General features: G+C 39.8%; 1 protein-coding gene across 5 annotated transcripts in view; it reads right to left on the bottom strand.

Moving 5' to 3' along the window:
- CMSS1 (cms1 ribosomal small subunit homolog) overlaps window positions 1-15,335 on the bottom strand; it is a 222,768-nt gene that overhangs the window by 5,599 nt on the left and 201,834 nt on the right. For all 5 annotated transcript variants that reach the window (XM_041422431.1, XM_041422432.1, XM_041422434.1 and 2 more), the window contains exons 2-8: window positions 14,820-14,920; window positions 10,109-10,180; window positions 6,987-7,116; window positions 4,270-4,329; window positions 3,476-3,578; window positions 1,973-2,033; window positions 1,046-1,133 (exon numbers count right to left, since the gene is read on the bottom strand). In XM_041422431.1, coding sequence (XP_041278365.1) covers window positions 1,046-1,133; window positions 1,973-2,033; window positions 3,476-3,578; window positions 4,270-4,329; window positions 6,987-7,116; window positions 10,109-10,180; window positions 14,820-14,920 — 615 coding nt within the window. The remainder of the gene's footprint in view (window positions 1-1,045; window positions 1,134-1,972; window positions 2,034-3,475; window positions 3,579-4,269; window positions 4,330-6,986; window positions 7,117-10,108; window positions 10,181-14,819; window positions 14,921-15,335) is intronic.

Raw genomic sequence — 15,335 nt, 5'->3', positions numbered from 1 at the left:
TGATTCCTCTCCCTTCCCTAAGTGACCTGGCACTGCAACAATAAACTGTCAAAAAAGAACTAGAGCTTGGGATAAAATTTCTTCCAGGCATGGGGCATCCACAGCTTCTCTGGGCAACCTGTTCCATTGCCTCACTACTTTCATGGCAATGTGCTGATGTGCTGAGCACTAACATTTAATGTTGGTGGAAACAACAAAATGATGTTACTCCTGCACTCTTTTGGAAGGAGCAGCAGAGTCCCAAAACACTGTCACTCCCTGACCAAGAGACCACAGTCAGAGCAAGAAAGTGTCTTGCATAAGAGGAACAGAAAGAATTGCCTTATCATCTTGTCATTTTGTTGTTTCTTATTCTTTGTGTACATACTGTCTACTGGCTAAGTAAAAATACTCAAAATTTGGGAAAAGATTTATCGTGAATAATTAATTTCACTACAGGCAAATGAGAAATAAGATCAAATCAGCAAGCAGATCTTTCATACACCCCTCACAAAAGTTTACACTAAGGTCAGAGTAGCATAAGATACAGTGACTTCTGCTACTATTTCCTTTTGATCCACTTGCAGTGTTTGGTTTCCTGGAGCTTTAAATCTCACATTATGGTTTTGCAATCACTTTCAAGTCAGCATAAATCAGTATTCCTGCCAAAAGAGGAAGTCTCCCACCTCTGCCTGCTCATTACCTGATTTTGTGTGCACACTGGTTGTGGTTTAATTGGGGTCATTTCACTGAGCAACCAAACAGACTCTTGGGCTTGCACAGGGAGCAGGAAAAGGGGAATAAGCACTGACTGGTAGGTGAGAGGAAGCATTTCTCTGCCTTTCTCTACTAATACTGGCTTATGACAGCTTAAAGTGATCATAAAACAGAGTACCAGAACCTTGACCTTGTTTTGACTGACACAGAACAAGTGAAGAAACAAAACCATACAGTTTAGTACCCAAATCTACATGTTCATGTCAACCTAAAAAAAAAAGAAATAGTTTCACTTCTCATGAGAGCAAATACAAAATGCCTAGGGAGGAAACCCTCCTTGTTCTCCTACCTTGCTCCACTAGTGCCTTTACTCTCCCAGGAGTTCCAACCCCAATGTGAAACATGCCTTTCTCCAACATATTCATTTGCTCCTTTATCTGATTTGAAGAGAGAAAGAAAAATCAACAGTAAACCCATAATTGTATTAAAATTTCTTCTCAAGGAATTGGAAATAAATTCAAGATCTCATTGTATTTCTTTCTAGAACATCATCAAATAAAAAATGATATTTGCCTTTCAAACTGTCAGATGATTATATCTGGAAGAAAGTTTAAGAAATCTAACAAGCCAGCTGGGCATCACACTTCTCTAGAAGTTTAATCTTTTTTAACTTTAAAAATCTGCTATTGCACCAACTATTTTTAGAGGTGAGAACAGCAAGATTCCTTCAGCATTTAAACAAATGCTCTGGAATACTGAAAAACTTGAATTAACTCTGAAGTCCTTCAAGATGAAGATACTGGAAAAAGGTGAAATAAAGCAAATGATATTTGTGTGTTTGACAGCATTTATATCAAAGGCCAAATGTCCACTCATTACTCCCAACACCCCCATAATTTTTGCTTTTTAAAGGTATGGATACTGGGGATCCAGGCATTCAATTTTCAGAATCCAAATGTGGGTGATGGACAGTGTGCTTCCACAGAGCTGCATGTGTGAGCCTTCTGGCACTGAATGAGCACTTGATGGGAATGTGGAACAGTGAAACTCAGCAGGTGCACAAGCATCTACATTCTGCACAGAGTTGCACCACAGCTACTGGAGATGGTGCTTAGTGAAATTCTTCACACTGCAGCAATGGGCTACCAAAGGAAGCACCACCTAAAGGAAGGAGCTTCATATGAGCACTGTATGAAAGGCACTACTGCCAAAGGATTTAAAAAGAAAATCATATCACACTATTTAGCTGCTTGCTAGCTCTATTAAAATTCCCTACCTTTATGTGCTTTGCAAACAACTTGATGACTCTGCAATCCCCTTTAAAGGCTGTCATTGACCTAATAATGAAAAAAAAAGAACGGTGAAATACAAGAAGCAGGGCTGGGCTTAAGACCACACATGAGGAAAGAAAAACCAACTGGCATTTCTCAATATGTTTGAGACACACACAGTCCCCCCAATGAACTCTGGTTGTACTCTGAACACTGTGTACATTCTTGTTTGCTACTCATCAACAGAGATCAACAACTGGACAGACACAGTGGAAGATATCAGGGCAATACTGTTTAGATAGCTTGTCAGATAATATTTAATATTATGGTCTGTGCTTCCATGGCTAGCTTAGTTCAAAACTGGTTAATCACTAAATCGTCATTAAAAAATAATTCAGTTACTGAGATAAAGGCATTAATGAATATGAGTGTGTGTGCAGAAAAGGAAGGATCTGTGTATGGACAATACATTTCACAGTCTTCCTGCAGCATGGTTGCTGGGAAAACCTAGGTTGCCACTGTCATTACTGTAGATATTTAACCAAACCAAACAAATTTAGATATTTAACCAATTAACCAAACAAATTTGTTAGAAACCTTGACTTGTTTTTCTGACACTCCATTTTGGCACACCATAACACTTCTATGTTCTGTATTCCTCAAATAGGAGACAATATATTCAGTATTTGTTGAATGTCATTAAGACAGCTTGTTCTGCATGCTTCTTGCAGTGCAACAAATTTTTAATTTGCAAAGCTAAAGGTTTACCTACACCTAAAAAACTTAAGTCTCAGGTGCTAGTCTCTGCATGCACGACTGGCTTTATCTATGCTTATATCTGCTTATCTATGCTTATATCTGTGTCATGGAATCAAACTTCCCAAATCTACATCTCATTTTGTACTGACAGATAAGTAGGGTCAAGACAACCATGAAATTTGTGAGGTATCCATCAATTCATCAGTCATCAAAACATCTGGCATGAGAAGTGGGAGGATAGAGAAGGGGGAAAAACGGGGACAGGGCACACTGAAAATTGTCATCTCTGCCAACCATTTTTGCCAGCCTGAGCAAGCTGAGAACGCTGACACAGACCTGAAGGCACTCAGGCCAGACACACCTTGGCACCTGAGGTCCTGAAATGCCATGTCCTCTCTGCCTGTGGTGCAAAGCCTTGACTTCTAGTGGTGGATCATGATGCTTTATGGGCTTACTCTGTTCCCAAGTATAACATGTTCCATGTTTCCCCTAAATTGGTTACACTTTACTTTTGGTTTTTAACAAAAGCAACACTTCCCAGGCAACTGAAATACTGAGCATTACTTGAGTTCAAAACTGAACGCCACACTCCTAGAGTTTAAAGAAGGAAGGGATATTGCATCAGTTTGAGTCAGTGAATTTGCTGGCTAGCAGAGGACAGCGTCCCAGTTTTGCCTTTTTCCCTGTGGTTCCAAGACAAAACTCCTGACCGACTGCCAACCTCAACACAGCCTTTGCTGTTGACATACTTGATGAGTTCCAAGGAGCGAAGGGCAGAGCTGCAGAGAACCAGCATCACCACCGACTTCTTCTCCTTGTGGCTTCTCCGGAGCTTCGCCCACTTAGGACAGACTGCAATGGAAAAGCCCTTGTACCCACACAAAATACTACATGCCACAATTTTAAATTACTAGAGTACATGATGAATGGTAGCCAGCAGCAAGAACACACATGCTGACTCCTTTGAGGTCTGGAACTTTGGCATCACTTTTGCATTTAGTCATGGCTGAGAAACTGGAAAATGGAATGCCCAGAATAAATATAATACAGAAATATCACATAACTGAAGAAACTAGATAAGCATTAACAATAAACAGTTTTTAAGGTGATGAGTCTATTGTCTTCATTTGCCACATATGGCAATTTTTATCAGAGAAAATCATCTGTAAAGGAACGTTTACCAGACCAGAAGTTCTACATAAATATACAAGAGAAAAAAAAAATCACTTGGTTCATGTCAGCAGCCAGCTGCAGGACTTTCATTCTAAGATAATACATACACCTACTCATGAAGCCACAATAAATTACTGACAAATAATCCCTAGCAATTATAAGAAAGCCTAGAACATTCTTGATACCCAAAAAAAGTGTGATTAAATAAGAGCCAGAAAAACAATACCTGTAATTTTAAAAAAATTTAAAAGCCTTAAAGTAATTAATATTTCTTAATAAACAATATTTGGAGCTACATATAAAAATGCAGTAATATTGTCTTAATAATATTTTTCATACAACTTTCATCCAGACCGACATTTAAACTCACTTTCCTTCAGGTATGAAGAAAAACTGTGGGTAAGATCATTGGCTGGCAAAAAGGAGGAGTCTGAAAACATAAAGGAAAAAATATTTTTGTTGGTGTGTTTTAACAGCAAAGGGAGAACATATGTTTGCAGCAAAACCACTAGTTATGTTGATGAAATCCCACCTTCATAAATCCATCACCAATAAATTACCATTTCTGAAACAAAAATTAATGTAGAAGAAACTTTGTATGGGTTAAATCAATGAAGGTAACACCTCTGAATTGCAATTTCTTTTTTTTCTTCCAGCCTGAAACCTTGAATACTGGGCTGCTGTACAAGTGTGATCACATGCTTTCAAGGAAGTTTTCATATGTCTTTGCCACAATGAACCAAAGCCTCAGCCAAAAGCCTTACACCCCTAGATTGTTCCTCCAATGTACCTGTGATGAAATATGTTTGTACATCCCCCAAATTATTCATACTGTGCAAATGCAAGAATCTACCAATAATTTACTTGTCAGTAAGTTTGTTCACCTTCTTTGTGGCAACCCAACTAACTACATCAACCCTGACAGCAACACCTCCACTGCATTTTCAATGTCCATCTCTTCCTCCATTTCCTGTTGACTTCCTCTTCTGTGGTCACTGTGTTAACTAGGAAGTCTTGTAAAAGCACTCTGTGGCAAACATGCCATTTAACTTCATATAATGGCAAAGAAGATCCTAACAGGTACTTTGGAAGGTCCTTTCTCATGCCTATACAGAAAATCAAAGTTCTTAAAAAAGGTGATTAAAATACCACCGTCTGAAAACTTGCCACTGTTGTTAAGGGCTGTTTGCCTGATGGAACAATATGCTTTTGCAGAGCATTAACAATTTTTTTGTCCATAAAGACTTACATTTTTATCACCATCTTGCATGAAGCACAGCCCCTCAGGGTGTCCAAGGATGTTTGCTGATAGATTTTCTAAACTAAAGAGGTTTCTTCAAAGACATTATTCACGTTCACATGGATGATGCACTATGCTAATGCTGACAGCATGAATCCAAGATCTTCATCAGAACAGACAATGTGACAAACTTGCTTTGTAGCCAATGCCTGGCTCAAGTCCTGTCTTGCTAAAAGCTTTTATTTTGCACTGATTCCTATTAAATCCTGAGACTGACATTTACTGCAACTTGAGCTTCAAAGGAAATGCATATATACAACTGAAGCATCAGCAGTTGATTTACATTAAAAATCATGTTTAAAAGATGCATTTGATGCTGGTGGGGATGGGCAGGGGCTGATCTTCTGAATACACAGCCTCATTAATGACTGACAGTTCAAGAGGTCCTTTCTGAAGGACACAGCTTCAGTCACTGACTCCTCACCAACAGTGCAGCAACACTGCAGTATTTACAACACTTTTAAATGGAAGTTTCAGAAAGGGGGGAAGAAACACACAGCTCCAGACTGCAGCAAGAGACCATGCTGACTTTCTGACCAACTCTGACCTTCTGCACTTTGCCAGTGAACAGGAACACACAACTCCAAAGTAGCTGCTTGTTATTGACTCAGTGCTTTGACGTGAATGACTTGACAGCTTTACAAGTTCATAAAACTCCTTGGCACTCTAAGCCTTCAACTCCCAGCAAAAAAATTAAGGAAAAAATATAGCCATCCAACACATATGGAAATGGGTCCCTTCAGTAGCCCAAAGGGCTCTTTTAATAAGAAAGAAACCAAACCAATTTATTATTTCCTAAAAATCTTATATACCAAAAAATACTTAACACAAGTTTTTCAAAGAAATCTATATGGGATTTCTCCAGGTTTTCTTGATCCAGTAACAAAGCTGAGACTGCCCCACAGAAATAAAGAAGGGTCCACCTAGAATCATGGGGATTAAGGAAGAGCACATTTACCTAGAGAGACAGGTTTATGCATTCATAAAGCAAAAGCACTGCTGGACTAGAAGGCTTCTGCATTGGGCATTGGTCATTGACAGTTCAAGAAGTCCCAAGGTGAATGCAGGTTGGTTACCAGACTGCTGCTCTTCATGAGCCCTACCAACAAATAATGGACAGTGTCTCTGTCTGCACAGGAGAGGCAGAGAAATTCAGTGTTGCCATCATTTCCAGTGCAACCTCCAACTGACAGAAGCTAAGCCTGCTCTGTCCTGCTTTCTGCCTCTCCTATCCGGCTTTTAACTGAAGGCAGGATACAGGCAAAAAAAAAAGGGTCCTCATGGCTAAAATTTGGTCACTTCACACATGGACCAAAATTATCACCTCAATTCATGCCACTCCCTAAAAAACCACTGCATTCAAAATCTCATGCCCATATGAGAATGATGCCTCATTATTTGTCTATTTCTGTCAGCCCCTTCTTATGCATTGACTCAGATAACCCCAGGAACAAAATACATCCCTCACAGCATCTTGGGAGCTACTATAAGGAATCATAAAATTATTATCAGAAAAGTGAGCTCAGAAATTAACACTTTATAATAAAAGAGATATTTAAACAACGTTTCATTTCCATTCCTCCAAACCACCTCACATTTATTCCAATGAAATTAACATTTCAACTTAAACAGCAAATTAATATACAGTAAAAAAAAAATTAAGAAAATATTTTCATTAAAAAGTACAACTCAATTATGTCCCAAAAATCATCTTTCCTCTGCAGAAAAAGAAGTCAATAGTATCATGAAAAAAACATTATTTATATATTAAATACAAGATAAGTTACCTGACAGCTTTAATTCCTCTATTTCAATCACAGAACGGTTTTCACCAAAATGTTGAGTAAGTAGATTTTGTAGATCTGCAGGGACACCAGGTTTTGGAGCAGATTTTTGCAGAACATCAGAAATCGTCTTCTAAAAAATCCAAGTAAAATAGATTAACATGGTATTTCTATACAGCTCTTTGGCTAGCTAACAACACTGTACATAAATATTCCTCCATATCTTTATATAGTTATATCAGTTTAATTATGGCTTAACTGGGAAAACACCTTACAATGAGACAAGATTGTCTTTGTCTTTAGAGGGAATGCAGACTTCAGATGCAAGCTTGGACAAGACGGTCTGTGAGCCTGCACATTAAAAATCTTGTACACTCACCTGCAATGCTGCTGTAACAAAAACTTAACTGAAAGCTGTTTTTTGAGTTTTGCTATTGCTACACTTTAGTTTCAGATTGAAAATTCAGGCTTTTTTTCCTCCTAATTTGTTTTAGTTTATTATTCTTAAGGCATAACAACAGGAATCAAGTGATAGTATATGATGTGGTTATATTTTGATTTAAACAGGGTAACTATCTATCTATATTTGGAAGGGAAGATGGTTAGCTATATGCATAGAATACCATGCCAGGATGGTGAAAATTAGTTAAAACAACAGAACCACAGGTCAAGCAGCAGGAACTCACAGCTGCTTTGTTCTCTCACACTGTAATTTTTTAAAAAAACTAATAATTTTTAGAGACTGAACATGAGTTCATAATGATTGTGTTTTGCACCTTAGGAACTTTATTAAGTAACAGGTCTGAATTCTCACTGAAGTGAAAGGATTGCTGTACTTTTTGCCATAATTAAATGGAATATGTGTGTAGAATAGGCCATGGTTCCCATTGACTGATCTGCCAGCACTTAAGAAAAGCAAATGATAAGTATTTTAGAAAACAGCAAATTTGCAAGGATAGAGGCAGTCTGGAGAGAATGACAAGAATGTGATGCCTCTCTAGTTATTGCTGAGATGTAGTTAGATTTTGAAAGGACAGCTCAAGGTTTCTCAGCTGTGTAAGCTAAACTGATTTCATCATGAAGGGGACACATGGTAGCATAGGTCTAAAAGTGAAAAGGAGCAGAAGGGTGTGGTAGGATGGAGCAAAAGGGTCTGTATTTTTGAGGCAAAGTGGGATTTCACAGAGATGAGCTGGATCTGGAAGAATTTTTGGCAGCTTTGGAGGAATGGTGGGTACCTTCAGTATGGTAGGCTGAGGTTCAGGACAGCAAAGATCAATGAAAATTTTGAAGAGAAGTATAGCAGGATTTTTAATGTCAGGGACAGACCTTCTTCCATCCATTCCTTCCCTCACTCCATCTCAGCACCCACTCCCACTTCTCTTCATTCCCCATCACTCTGTTCCTCTTCCCCAACACAGCCCAAATACTCCAACAACAGCAACATGAGGGGCAGAATGCTGAACAGGGAAGAGCCATCTGGGGGCTGCCAAAACAGTGAAGGCAAGGCATGAGCTGTTTCTCCCATCCATTGCCACTTTGGCACCGCCTGTTTCATCCCTGCTAAAAGCCACCTGTGGGTTTGCAAGACCCCAGCTGAACCTTTGACATGGAGATGAAGTCTTTTTGCCTTCCTCTCAGTCTAGCTTTGGCCTGGTGCAAAGCCCTCTGTAGTCCCTGGAAGACTTTGTAGAGGACCTCTGGCTGTTCTGCAGTGCTTCAATCTGCAGCATTCCTTCCCAAGATTCCCCTTCACTTACCACTGTTGTATTTTCCTGCCACGGAACAAGTGTCTTCCCAAAGCACGACCAGAGGCCGTGGAAGCACAGCCAGCCTCTCTGTGAGACCCACAACCAAACCTCTCCATTGTTCCTCCCAACAACCCCAGACGCTTTTCCCCAGCCCTGTCTCACAAGCTGCCTCTGAAATGACCCACATTTGGGAACCTCTGGTTTAGCAGACAGCAAGACAGAACTATCAGGCTCACTTTACTTGGTACTTCATACAGGACTGTTACGTCATTCACTGTGCCACTTGGTTCCTTCAGAAAAATTATTGCCCTCTGGAGGGGAGAAGCCTGATACAATGAGAAATTCTTTAAGAGCAAGAACAAGGACACCTGAGCAAACCCTCTTCCTTCAAGGAGTGCTGTGGGGAACTGTTCCCCATGCAGGAAGTTTTATTATTTTTCTTCCAATTCATTCCAGATGCTTAAAAACAAAAGGGGTTTCCCCACTTTTCCTTACTTTTGGAGACAGCACTTTGTTTGGAAGCCACAGATCAATATAATAAATGTTTCCTAATGGGGTTTTTTGACAGGCTGTGTATGTCAGCTTAGTGGCCCACTGAAAGCAAAGGTGTAAGCAAGCAGCTGCTGTTTGCCTGAGAATGGGGTTTCTTGCTAGGTGGGTTTGCCAGCCTCTGCCATGGCATGCCTTCACTCTGGCTCCAGTGGAGTGAGTACTGCACTTACTGTGCCAGAGCCACATTGAAAGCAAAATCCCACTCTTCCCTCTTCCCATTCCCTGAATGACTAAGAGGGCTAACATAACATAAAAAGGCCACCCCTCAGCCTTGTGAGGGTGCCAACTATTTACAGTCTGTCCCCCTACAGAAAGACAATTAACTTGCCTGGTGCCAGATAATCTCCATTTAGACTGCAGGGTGTTTGTTGTTGTGGGTGAGAATGGAGCACGGCCAGAGGGACAACACAGAGTATTTATTTATATACTTATGCAGAGAGGAGAAGAATGAACAAGGACAGTCCTTGGCTCAAAAGATGTAACAGCAGCTGGAGTCTGACCACACTGTGGGAGTGGGTCAGATTCTGCAGCAACTGAAGTCCCACCTTTCTTCCATACAGTCACCCTTTCCTGGTGGGCAACAAGTGGGGTGTAGACATACACAAACCTTGAGTGGAACACAGACATAATGCCACAGGTCAGGTTGGGAATAGGTATCTCAAGTAAGGTTTAAAAATCAGGAATTTCTCTTCTTCTCTAAAAGAGGCTGCAATATTATGACCATCTCATCATCATGGGGTTGTCCCTTGTCCCCGTTCTGCATCTTGTAGCAGCACATAAACCCACTGCCCAGACCCCAAACACACTCTAAGACACTCATACCTTCTTCCTCCTCTTTGCCTTCACAGCGCTCTCTTGCTTTTCTTTGGGCTGACTTAAAAAACACTCTGTAGGCTGCAAAACACATTAAAAAAAAGAGGTAAGAAAAAAAGTCACCAAAGGAAGGCGAAGCTGGTAAGAGGAGATACAGAAACTATAATGCCGGGCTAGGAATAAACAATTTAAACTGAACGTCCCCACCCGTAGATGGAATCAAATCCTTACAGCTATATGTATATAAAGTAATTTTGGAATTGAGATTGCTGTTGCAACCAAGAGAGGGAATAAAAGAAGAGAAAATTGAAGTGTTTAGGGTGTAGTCATAACTCCATGAAATGGTGAAAAGCAGGTTTTGATACATTAAAAAAAATCAGGCGGAAAAAATGAACAAAATCTACCACTAAGTTTATATTTTTAATCTCTGCTGTTGTGAATGATAATTTTTCTAAACTTTGCCAGTAGTGTTCTAAAATAACTGGGTCTAAGGTGAGCATCCAGACAGTAAAAATAACACGGAACTGGGCAATATTATTTAGAAACAATCATGCTCTGAAGTTCCTTCTACACTTGTAATGCAAAATTTAGGAAAACATGTTTCAAATTTGTCCTACCCCATTCTTGCTTTGACTTTTCATAGTAGGCAGGGTCAAATACACACAAGAAAAATACATGGTGCTATCATTAACCCTCTTTTGTGCCTGAGTGAACAGGCTGAATTGGTCCATTTGTACCAGAGTCCCTGTTCACATAATCCAGGGCTAGCATTTGACCGTAGCCACCTAAAATTGTCCAAAACAGAGGAAGCAAGGCACAGACTTCTCTTGTTCTGAGTGTAGCAGTTCTCTTTTATTTTGCCTTCTTGGGGCTTTCTACCTAATGGAAGTGCACATTTATCTACACAAACAGGCTTTGGAACTTAATAAGTGACTTAATGAAGAGCAATGGCAAAATAGGCTGAGCTGCAGCAAAATGCTCCACACCACTGTGACACATTTGGCTGCAAAACTCTGCTCTTGTGAGAAAATGTGGAGAAGACTCATCACACAGAGCATTAAAAAGCTCAGGAAGAGCAAATCCAGCACTCCTCCCTGGGGAAAGCCTGAAAGAAAAGTATCAGCAGGAAAGGGAGCCTAGCTGAAAGTCAGAGAGAAGCTGCTCCTTTGTTGCCTTGGGAAGGCAGCTTCAGTCAGGCCAAGAGGGACAAAGGAAAGGTAAGAGGTGTTCCGAGTATCTGGGCCTTTCTGAGCCCTCCTTGCACTGCCCCGCCTTAACAGGAGGACACTTCATGGCAACTGGTGCTAAATGACCCAACGCAGCACATTCCTGCCTTTCCAAGCCCACTCTCACAGCCTTATCAGAAGCATTTTTTGAGGTTTAATTGTTCATATTGTGCCTTCATTTCTCTTTTCCTCCCCACTCCCCTTGCCAAATTAGCTATTCAAACAGGTAACCACCACGCTCAACACAAATAAATGAGCTCTTACTTTCTGTGCTGTGACACAGCCCCAGCCACTGCCCTTTCCAAGGTAGTAGTATTGTACAGCCGTGGCTCTGAAACTGGTTGAGGATTGAAATTACCAGAGAAGGTTTGGCTGGGGACATGCTACAGCTAAGTAGCAAGTAAGCAAAGCACTCTACAACTACGGCTGGAATGTAACACAGCCTGCATCAAAACCCATGGGAAGTTGTGACAGGGATTATATCTTGCCTCAACAACAGAAATCTGTCCCTATGATTTTCTCAGGTACAAGCAAAGATTATCATCACTAGAAATGAAGGGAATGACTGCAAGTGGAAACTCACTTTAATTAACAAAATTGTTCCAGAGTTAATGTAAGTTTTTTGCTTTATTTTTGGTTTGTTGCTATTTTAAAAATCTCTGTCCTGACTCTGATTCAAGTGTTTTTAAAACACCACCATACATTTCTTCATTCCTATCCCTACCATTAGCATTCCCAGACACTGAGACTGAAACAGAGCTACCCTCTGCTCTACTCTTACACACCCCAGCTGTCCATAGATACTTAAAGGCCATTAGCCAGGTGTTTTAATAATAAATTTTATGTTCAACATCATATTTTATGCAGAGAACAAGCCTTTGCACTGCTTCAGTCAAGGGCTACCTACAAGCAATCAAAAAGTCAGAGAAGGGCCAACATGAAACTCTGTCCTCCAGCAGAGTATGATGGTTCCCTCTCCCAGTGGTGCTTCCAGCATACTGAAAAATATCACTCATTCACTTTGGGCCCATTTCTCCCTTCTTATACATCATGAACTGCTTAACATAACTCTGCAAACACTCCCAACTCATATCTGTATGAGAAAAGAATGAAATGTGCCACACAGCTGAAAAAATTTCTCTGAAAGAAAAAATTTCTCACTGCTAATCCTTCATTCAAATATTTGAAAGTACCACCAAATGCCATGGCTTCTTTCTTGAAGGCAGTATGTAACCCTTTCTTTCAAAAGCCACAGAAACAGCAGGCAACACAAGCACACAGCAGGTTTATAGTCAAAGCCTTGCTTCCTTAGAGAGAAGCATGTTAAGATGCAAAATTGCCTCCTTTACACTGCATATATATATTTAGGCATAGCATATTATGCCTAAATTATTAGCCCAGCAATAGTAAACCCACGTTATTCAGACATTAAAAATAGTGACATAAAAAGAGAAATTTTGTGGTGGTGATTGGCTGTAAACTTATGCGTCTTTGATGATCTGCAGTCTAAAATATTTCAGCATCTGATCTATCCTGAACTTCTGACCCTTATCCAAGCATTAGTTGCCTACCTACTCAGGCAATAGCTCCTTGCATGCCATCCTTAAGAAAAGGTCATTTGCATGCTTCTCTTATGCAAGACACAAAGCAGACAACCACTGTTTTTTGACAGGGCTCCCTCGTGTTTTTATGCTATTTTTACATGGAAATTCTTAAAATGCAGAAAACAGGAAATTTGTGCCGAGACCAGTGATTTATGAACTAAAATGTTATAAATTCCTTGTTTGTTAATCATACACAGAGTATAAAATATTTCCTGTATTATATTTCTAACATGCTTTTTTTCTTTACACATTGCCAAAGGGATGGGAAATTCAAAAGTAGAGTGAAAACAGTCTTGCATGTGTGTGAAAGTTTACATTCCAGGTCAGCCACATACTCTAACTTTTGGAGTTTGTGACAAAGTAAACACATCATTGCATCACTCAGACTGGAGAGAGATCACTCATTCCACTGTAAGCCCGAGCACAGCCTGCAGACTAGGAACATGGATGCTCATAACTCTGTTGGGTTGTCTTGTGACAGGCTTTGAGGTGCCAAGTCCATTGCAGAACAACTTCCAGCCTCTGAATAAGGCAGCATGAGTAAAATGGGTTTTGTTATTTGCACAAGAACTACAAAACCACCAGCTTTCCATAAATAACTCTGAATTGTATGTCTAAAAGATGGGCAATAACCCATCCATGAGCTCCCAAAAAGCATTTCCCTCTTGCAGTTTCACATCTAAACATCAAATTACCTGATTCCAACATGCAGGCGGATATTCTTTATATGACAGAAAGAGCAGTGGCAGGTGTTCTGCTACAAGTGAGCAGTGCCAGGCTACCTTGGTAAGTAACTTGTGTTTGCTATCCTTTCTAAGACTCTCATAAAAAGAGTCAAGCAACCCTTCCAAACAAAGTGTCTTAACCTACTTCTAAATGCATTAGTGAAAACGGTGATAAAAGGTGGTTCCATAAGAATTCTCACTCCTCAGCATTTGACCCCCTGGCAGAGGATGTACAAAGGCAATACAGCTTTCTCCTGTATCGCTTGGTTCTCTTTCCTAATCAAAATATTGATCTCATTCAGATATTTGGATCACTTCACCTTTGGTCTCTTTGGAAAGACATCCAAAAAGCATAGTAATTGCTACCATGTTGTTTACACTTCTCTGTTACAAAAAAAGAACATCCCTGCAAATGGCTTTCACTTGGGCAGCTGCCTAAGCATTACAGAGTGAATTTACTATTGACCTCGGGGTCAAAATTGATATTCATAACCTCAAGGAGAGAGAGCTTCCAATGTAATTTTAGCTCTCCAACAGCCACTCAGTCAATTCTCCTGGGTGGTATGAGGAAGGCAGAACAAATTTACCTTCAAACAAGAAACTTCATAAAATCAGCCAACCTCTAGATGACTTTTTCCCTCAAACTGGGGTGACGCTGATGTTCCTTGGCATACTCCACGTAATGCTGAACAACACAGTTCCTCTTGGCATTAAATGAAGGTTTTAGCAGTCCAAGGGTAAGAAAACATCAATCTATGAAGACCTAAATTATTTTTCATTTGGACCTTGAACTGGGGACATGCTTGGGAAGATAATCTGTATAACAAGTAAATATAGCTTTCCAGACTTTGTGTGTGCAGGGAAAGGGAAAAAACTGCAGGGAAGGATACTCAGTAGCACCATTCAGGCTTGTACCTCTGGACAATCACTTTGTAGGAAAGGCCTGGCAATCTCAACTCACACAAAACAAGTGTGAAGTTATTGCTGAAATGTACTAGAATGTGATCACTTCTAAATAAGACAACATAATTAAAAAAACCCCAAAAACATGAACATAACAGATCAGAGAGACTGAAGAAAACTGTACCTTTACTGAAAAAAGGACATTATGTTTCCCTATGTGTTATCATTGTTGTGCTAAACAATTACTTAATAATTTACAAACCTGCTTTCTTTTCTTTTTCACAGCAGGTTTGGAATCTGAATCTTGACATGTTGCTGTCCTGTTTTCACTCGCTTTTTCAATAGCTTCATCATCTGAAGGATCTAATCAAAAACAAAGAAGAGTTCTTGTTACTGTTTTTCAAATCCATCTATCAGTCTTTGCATTCAAAAACAGGCATAAATTTCTAGATGAAAGGTTGTCACCATAATACAATCTCATGATAAATACAGCTGGTAACAAATACATTTTTCTTGCTAAGTTTGCTGATACTTCTTTCAAAATAAAGTTATTTCCTCCTACTAAAACAAGTCTTGCAGATGAAGGGAAAAAAATCCATGCAAACACATAAAAAATCACGAAATCCCCATTCCAAACTCCCAAATGCCCTACTGACACACATTAAAGAGGAAAAATTACAAGACAGGTAGAGTGTTCTGTTGCATAAAAAATACTCACACTTCCTGCAAGTACATTTTAATTGTGTCTCTTACTTCAGCAATAATTAGACAAAGGTAC

This window comes from Onychostruthus taczanowskii, unplaced genomic scaffold, assembly GCF_017590055.1.
Source record: "Onychostruthus taczanowskii isolate IOZ18803 unplaced genomic scaffold, ASM1759005v1 scaffold73, whole genome shotgun sequence".
Classification (NCBI taxonomy): Eukaryota; Metazoa; Chordata; class Aves; order Passeriformes; family Passeridae; genus Onychostruthus; species Onychostruthus taczanowskii.
This window is presented reverse-complemented; position numbering and strand designations above follow the sequence as displayed.